The sequence below is a fragment of the Echinops telfairi genome, unplaced genomic scaffold (assembly GCF_000313985.2).
Source record: "Echinops telfairi isolate 266 unplaced genomic scaffold, ASM31398v2 ScPeMD7_3533;HRSCAF=4204_0, whole genome shotgun sequence".
NCBI classification, from domain to species: domain Eukaryota; kingdom Metazoa; phylum Chordata; class Mammalia; order Afrosoricida; family Tenrecidae; genus Echinops; species Echinops telfairi.
The window spans coordinates 21,390,112-21,398,470 of record NW_022107431.1 but is presented as its reverse complement, the minus strand read 5'-3'; the positions used below and the strand labels follow the sequence as shown (position 1 = coordinate 21,398,470).

Sequence of the window (8,359 nt, the reverse complement as noted above, 5' to 3'; positions counted from 1 at the left end):
CGCCCGGGGCTCGGGCGGCCGTCGCGCCCTCGTCGTCGCAGCATTTCCTGTTTGGATTACCTTTCGCGTCGCCCCAGCTGCCCCCCTGCCCTCACCCTTGCAGCCCGCGCACACTCCGGCGCCCCCCGGGTGGACCCTGCCCTGGGCCCCGGCTCAGTGCCTTCCCTCCCGGGGTGCGGGGGAGCCCGGGCGAGACCATGAGGAAATTCAACATCAGGAAGGTGCTGGACGGCCTGACCGCCGGTTCGTCCTCGGCCTCGCAACAGCAGCAGCAGCAGCAGCAGCAGCAGCACCCGTCCGGGACCCGGGAGCCCGAGATCCAGGAGACCCTCCAGTCCGAGCACTTCCAGCTCTGCAAGGTGAGCCCAGCGCGCCGCCTGGGGCACCCTGGCCCTTGAAAATCCGGGGTCGTTTTCCTGGGGCCACTCGGGCTTTGACCTGGGCGCTCAAGGGAGTCCTCGCGCCGGCAATAATCCTAGCGCCAGAAAGAGCGCACGCCTGATCTGGCAAACGTTGGGTTCTGTTGAAGATTGACATCATCTTACACCTTTTGGTTGATTTTTTTACCACCCCCCCCCATCCCCCGCCTTCCTATGCAGCAATCATTCCAAGGATGTGGCACACGGATTCTAGTGACCTTTCATTTGTTCCTGACCCTGCCAGCCTAGTCGTGATGTGCAAGCTTTTTAATAGATTTCACCAACTCTCAACTTTCCTTTTGGACGCAGTGCCTGGGGAATATGGTTTATCAAAACGCCAAACCTGTTCCGCTGGATAGTTTTATCATCGCTTTCCCCTTAAAACACCGGTGTGGAGGACTTAAGTTGTAAAATCGCAGAGTTTTCTCGCTTTTACCACCTTGTTTCAGTAGGGGGAAAGTTCCAACGGTGATTCCTCCCCCACTCTCCTCCCCTAAACGTGACAGGGTCATTGCCAGAGCATTTTGTGATTCTGAAAGAATGATGCAGCGGATTAATTCACCAGCTGCTTCCTGAGAAACCAGAACCCATCTTGGGCATCTTGGTATGCATACCTGCTGTCCTCAGAAATAGCCACGTTCTTATCGCATATTTTCTTCAAAGTGTGTAGCACTCATTCTCTCCCTCATGCTCTGAAATGATTTTAGACTTAGTAATAAGATGCCCCTAACACCACCCCCTCCAAAAATAAATGAATAAGCGGGAGAGATGCTGTGCTTGTTAGCCCTTGTGTTTCAATGGCAAGATGTTGGAATACAGGCTTGATTGCCTCTGGAACCCTCAGCTGAAGTCATCTTATGACAGTGTTTTTCCTTAGAAATACTTGCTTTGAGCATACATATAAAGTTATAAAGTGGTCACATTAGGGAGCCCATTTAAAATCAGCTTATAGATTTTTTTTTTTTTTTTTACCACTGCAAACTTCAACCTGCTAAAGCTTTTAGAGAAATTAAAATGTCACACAGGGCTTGATGTTTAGTTTCAGGCTCCTGGCGCTTAACTTTTCTTCGTTTGTTTGTTAGCATTGTAGATTTCATCGTGTTTTGTCTGTGGTGGATTTTGCCTTTTCTTTTTAGGCAGCGAGTGCCATGTGTATGTATTTTGCATTGTTCTCCTCAATGTTAACACCTCGATTGACTTTTCTATTTTTAAATTTCCCTTGCTGCCTTGGTCGCTGTGATGTCACTCGCCCATCCCCAGACTGTTCGCCATGGATTTCCCTATCAGCCTTCAGCCTTGGCCTTCGATCCTGTGCAGAAGATCCTGGCAGTGGGAACTCAGACTGGTGCTTTAAGGCTGTATCCTTTCACTTCATTCGTTTTGAATGGTTACCTTTTATTCCCCCCAGTCCTCTGTATTGCTACTTTCCCTATTTCATTCTGAAGACACGAAGTGAGAGGCGGTGTCTGCAATCATGTGGTTGTGGTTGTGGTGCCTTTTCCAGGTTAGACGCTGGCTCTTTTGTTTTCCAGTTGAACTGTCCAAAGAGAGGTCTGTAGTTTTGCTCCAGTAACTATGTTCTTTGCAACGAGCTCTAATTTTTTAGAGGGGAATACATCTGCTTTTTCTAGTGGTCTGATGAATGGCCCTCTTAAGGATGGAATGTAAAGACATCAGTAGGGTGCACACCTTCAGTGCTTTTAAAACTATGGTGAGAGGTAGGTGTTGAACATATGCCCTGTTAATTATTCTAAGGAATCAGAGGTTGGGCTGTGATTTAAATTTTGTGGTCTCTGCTTTGTTCATCTAGAAAAATCATTAGCAGGACACATGTAGCAAATTAACTTCATATAAACATTTGTGAAGAGTTGGCATTTCTAGAAGCCTAGTGCATTGGGTTGAAAAGTACATACAGATAAATACGCCCTCCAGAATATTTTCTGCTTTCAAGCCTGTATTTGTTATTCATAAGTTAAACTCTTACAACTAGCCTTGAAAGTGTTTGTATAGAGAGAATTGCCCTTCCTGGTTATCCATGTACTATTGTAGTCGTTGTCCATAAACTTTTTTCACATACCTACTCATTCTTCAAGGTTATTTTTTAGTCTGAATCATGGAGAATGTCTCAGTTTCTCTTTTAAACTATTTAATTTGAAGTCAAACTGTGTTTGTTTTTATGGTATAGTATTTTACCATACTTGACCAATCTTCCCTTCCCTTTTAAACAAAAGGGTTTCAGAAGAAAATGCTTTGTGCATCCATCTTCCTCATAATGCCATCGATACATTATTTGGGTAATGTGTTATTAATAAAAGAAAAGCCATTGGATTATCACAATAGGCACTTCTGTTTTTGAAAGTGAAAAGTAAAGGCAAAAAGAGATTTACTGGGCTCTCAAGAGGGGTGTAAGGACCCAGCATTTGAATTAAACATGTGCTAATCATTTTACTTTCAATCTTTTAATCTCTTCCTGTGAAAGTAGTTCTGCATGGTGTCAGGATTTTCTTCAGCCTTCCTCTGGGGTACAGTATGCTTTCTTCCAAGCACTTACGTTTTTTCAAATGACCCACTGCATTGTGCTACTAAGTGAACTTGACCCTTTGAAGTAAATCCTAGTCTTGGGGGCATACCTGTTAAAGTCATAAAATCTGACCAGGCTAAAACCAAATCTGAATTTCTGGCACAGTACCCAGCTAGTTGAAGCTAAAATAATTTTTTTGACTCTAATTGTATGGGTATAATTTTATTGCTAAATTCAATGACCACAACCTTCTAGCCTAGAGTACCTGTTTTCCGTCTTGTGAAAATGGACATAATGTTAATTTTGCTGGCGTGACTGCAAAGTCTTCAGCAGAAGTGCAGCGGCAGGATAGACCCTTGGAAACGAAAGCAGATTTTGGCAATTTTTCAACCAAAGAGTTTCATCCCTGGACCAGGGGGAAACAGTTGAATTAAATTGGTTGATTTTAGACTATGTTCCTTTGCTTCTGAAGTGGGTTAGATTTTAGTATCTTCCCAATATGGTTTTAATTTTATGGCATGTAACTTTAAAAAAAGAGCTATCTGGCCCTTCCTAATTTAATCAGTGAGTGCCAACAGCAAGGCTGAGTTTATGAAGCCAATTTAAAAAAAAAATGTTTTTCTTGCTCTACGCTTTAAGTCTTACCACATTTGAGTGACTAGCAAGTTGAGACGAAGGATGGAACTAAAGTATTAGGTGGGAAGATACTTGTGAATTAAAAGCAAGGATCAGCTGTCTGAAATGATCAGTTGTCTGTGACTCTCTTATACATAGTTTCATAGTTAAATAGTATATGAACTAGAATGAACCTGTAATATTAGTTCACAGTTTTGCTGTGTACTTTTTCTAATAAATGAACCTTGTTTTCTGTATTAAAAGCAAGTCAGGAAGCTAAATTACTGGACTTATTTCCACTGTCCACTTCTATGAGACTTCTGTGACCCTTCCAGAGTGACATCACGGTCTGCCTACCACTAGTACCTCCTATCCATCCCTTCTGTTAAGCTGAAGTAGAAGATGAGCTTTTAAAGTGGGCTTTACTTTAAAGGAAAGGTGTAAGCCCACTTTATTTTTATCTGATTTTCCACATTTGTGATTTAAGATATGTAGTGGATTCTCCGCTTTTTGTTATTGTTAATGCAAGACTCTCTGAGATTGTATAGACTCCAAGTTCAAAGCCCCCATGTTGGTATAACATGCCGACTTACCATAAGTCTAGTGACTTCCTTCTTTCATATCTTACCATTTTGTAGATGGTCTTTTGATCCTTCTCATTATTCTCTTTTTATGTTATAGTCTCAGAACCTGCAGTACATTTGTACTAAAAGAGGTCTTTTGAGCAGAGATACATTTCTAGGTAAAGTCTCTCTCTTTCATTTAGCTACAGAGAAGAAAGGCTGAGATGTTTTCAGAAGTAGGATTGGACCATTGAAATTCAAAGTACATATATAATTGGACTAACAGGATGTCATACTGAACGATGGTGGGCTATATAGGAAGTTTATCTATAGACTGAGTTAGAAATCTATATGAGAAAGTTATAGAGAAGAATTAGTTTAAAAAATATCTATTATCTAACTGATAATGAGACAAAATAAAGCCAGGGCACTTACTGTATGAATGTATACAACATGACTGCTAATGTCATAAATATGCGCATTGGTCAACCTTCTTGGTTTTGGAAAAGCAATTGAAGTTAGAATATAATTTTGATGGGAAGCTGGAAAACACTGAATTTATATACTGGGTTACATAGAAGAGATGTACTTATTTTGCTAGGTAGAAGTTGGTTTAGTCTGCTGAGTAATTTAGGGGTCAGAACCATTGGGATCAAATAATGTAGCATTTTAAAAAGAGGTTCTAACTAAATAGTGATGGCACACCTAGTATCCTTGCGGTGTCTTTGCACCCTTAGTTTACTAGTATAACTTTTACAATGCCAACTTGGTCCTACTTGTAAGGTAAAATTTTGTGTAAATACAATGAGGTCGTGGTATGTATGAATATTTCCAAGACTATGCCAAAAAATGGAGTTTGAAATCACTCACTTTATGTAAAAATGTATGAAGTTGTTCAATAACCTAAAATTGTTCATATCACTCAGAACCTCCTTCGTCTTCTTGGCTTTTGGGGATCTCTACGTGAGGCGTGGACTGTCAACTAGATTACATTATAATGTCACTGAGTGCGAACTTACAGAATGACTTTGATACTGGGATTTCATTTAACAAGCACTTATTTGCTCTCAAGCTACATTAGGTTTTAAAATGTAGCCGAAGTGCTGGTTCTTATCTGGCCACTAAGAAATTATATATCCTTGTATAAATTAACATTTAAGGCCTTTTTCTGACTTTAAAAATGAAGGTGCCGTGTCAGAGACTTTATTCTGCAGAAACATTTGTGTCTATGTGTGATTCTTAATGTGTTGTGGTAGTTGAGTAACCAAAAAGTTGAGTTAACAAAAAAGATGTAAAATAAAAATACGAATCCTTCCTGCACAGAGTTTTCCATCCTAAACAATGGACCGGAGCTATGCAAACATAACTGAGGTTAAGAGAACTATCGAGGCGCCTCTTGACCTTACACACAAGTTGGGATTCCAGGTTGCATCTGAATGCCATCTGTACTTGTTGGTAGAGAGGAGTCTGACTGGCAGGGAGGAAGGACTAAGAGGGTTATTCAGGACATGGTATGCGGCATGGGCAAAAGCATGAAAGTAGATTAAGCGCGGTGGCATTGGGAAGAATACTGAAGAGACTTCTTGGCCTCAGGGTCCTGTTTGAGTCTGGGAGAGAAATAACGAGCCAGTTAGTTGGTGGAAAGCATTGAATGTTAGTCTTAGGAATCCTCCAGTTAGGAAGTAGTGCAGTTATATAAGGGAATACTACCAGAAAAATGAGGTGTAGGGTGGTGAGTGGGCTAATGGTGGCACGGATTGCAGGGAGAGACCAAGCAAAACCACACAGGTGCCTGTCAACTCACGTAGTGGTAATGTGGTTCCACCAAGGGAGTGTGATGGGAATTGGAGAAGGGCTTGAGTCTGCTTTTATATATTAAGAGGGAATAAACCAAGATGATAACAATGTACAAATAAAGCCCCCCAAGGCACCGAAAGACAGATACACTTAGAGCGGTGATGCTGAATTTGGAAGTATGTCATCCCCTACTTGTGTCATCATATTGCCTTTTGAGGGAGTCGTACATACCCTTGTACGTACCGTTATTGTTTTGGCTTGGGCAGTTGATACACTTTCACATCTGTTTTCTTTTGGCCCAGCCCCCGGTGGTTTCCTGAGATGTGTTATTGAGTAGGACTTTGGCGAGGTTGTTCCCTGCTGGGCTCTGTTCATTTATGCTCTGTCACTGTGCTGCTCAGTTGGTGTGGCAGTTTGGGCAGGGTCATTCTGTGGATTTGCCTGGCCAGCACTCTGCAGGATGTGCCACGTCCCTGGCGTTCTCCCACTAAATGCCGTCCATGTGGAAGCTGAGGCTGCTTCCACCTCATCTTGCTGCAGAGCCGCTGCGTTTAGTTTAAAAACGTTACCAGTTCAGTAGAAATGATAACACCACCCCTCTAGTTCAGGAGGTTCTAAAACAGCAGCATTTCTGGGGAAAACAAAAAAATCCAAGTCCAGAGCATTCTAGTCCATTCTCAGAGCAACCCCGAAGGATGATGTAAAACCGCCCCACAAGGTTCCGGAAGGCCATACAACTTGATGGAAGCAGGCTGCCACATCTGCTTCCCACCGGTGGCTGGTGGGGTCCAACCTGAATGTTTTAGCTAGCAGCCGTGCTTATAACTTCTATGCCACCAGGAGTTCATTATGTGGTTCTAAACCCACACCCACTGCCATCAAGTTGATGGTGACTCCTAGTGACCCGGTATGGGGTTTCCAAGACTGTAAATCTTTACAGGCACAGATCATCTCATATTTGTACCCAGGCTGCCAGTGGGTCTGACTTCGTGGTTCGCAGCTCCTTGCTTATCTGGTAGCAACACCAGGATAGAATGTCCTGTGTGCTGAGTGCTCCATAAAGTGCTTGGCTGCTAACCGAAAAGTCTGTGGGTCCAACCAACCAGCCTTTCTGAGAAAAACCATCTACTTCTGTGACGATTTACTGCCTTGGAAACCCAGCGGGTGGTTCTCCTCTGTCCTGTAGAGTCCCTATGAACCGGAATCCATTTCAGGCTGGCAGGGGTTTGGGTATGGTAACTTTTAAGCCCAGGTAGGGACCATCTTATGAGGCTTGGTGGTACAGTAGTTAAACACCTGACTGCTAACTGAAAGGTGGGTGGTTTGAACCCATCAGCGGGGGAAAGAGGAGGCAGTGTTTCCATAAATATTTACAGCCTTAGAAACCATATGGTGCAGGACTGCTGTGTCCTGTGGGGTTGGTGTGTGTGGAAATCCAGTGGACGGCAGTGGGTTAGAAACTGTTGTGTTGCAGATTGAGTGTATGGTTATTATTAGTATTAAGATGAGGGATTTTTTCCCCCCTGTGGTTTTAATTCTCAGGGCCTATATTTATTTCAGGAACCATGGTTTGCACAGCGGGTTAAGGGTTGGACTGCCAGCCACAAGGTCAATGGTTTGAACCCACCAGCCATTCCCTCAAGTAAATGATGAAGTATCCCGAGTCTGTAAATTCATAGCCTGGGAAATCCTCTGGGGCAGTTCTTCTGTGCCTTGGTGGGCCACTCTGAGTTAAAATCAGCGTGGTAACAGTGGCTTTTTATCCTCCACTTGTTTGGCAAACATTTACTGAGAGGCAGATAGGTGCCAAGGCATTGGGTAGGTGAGCCTTCACGTGTGGTACGGCCGATGCAGCCTTTGAAGACACGATCTTGGGCAGCCCTCCTTTTCTCTTCAGCTGTGTGCCTGCAGCATGGTGTGTGCGTCTCCCCCACAGTTTACGTAACTGCGGTGTAGAAGTAATAAGAAGTGCGTGTGCACATGTTACCCACGGTAGGTACTGAGTAAGTGGTCAGTGTCTTCCTACACTTGGAAGATAGCGTTAGACTCTTATCACTTGCTGCTTTTAAATTTTGTTTTGCAGAAAGAATTAGACAGCTGGAAAAGAGATCCATCAATACAGTTTTTTGAAATAGTTAAAAGTGAAATGATTTGCTTGGCTGGAGTTCTGATAGAATTCCAACTGCTCTTTTCCTCCTCCTTTTTGTTCACAGGTGAGTTGTGGTCATTTAGATTTTAGCCATAGAGGGGGAGCGAAGACCCTGAAATGATTTTTCCTCCCAGCTCCTAGCTGTTGTTAGGAGGACTTTACGTAAAGGGAAAGATGAGAATTGTATCAGCCATGAACGTGCAGTTCACAGCGTGGACCACTGCAGCAGGAGGAAGAAGTCCATTTACTTTAGAAGCCACCCGTCTCTGCCTCTGCCTGGAAGCAGTTTGTCTTG

At 43.2% G+C, this 8,359-nt stretch overlaps 1 protein-coding gene across 1 annotated transcript in view; it reads left to right on the top strand.

Moving 5' to 3' along the window:
* Positions 1–11: 11 nt before the first annotated feature.
* STXBP5 (syntaxin binding protein 5) overlaps positions 12–8,359 on the top strand; it is a 186,108-nt gene continuing 177,760 nt past the window's right edge. Inside the window, 2 exon segments of the mRNA XM_030886748.2 lie at positions 12–359; positions 1,680–1,777. Of these exon segments, the coding sequence (XP_030742608.1) occupies positions 198–359; positions 1,680–1,777 (260 nt within the window). The 5' untranslated portion in view covers positions 12–197.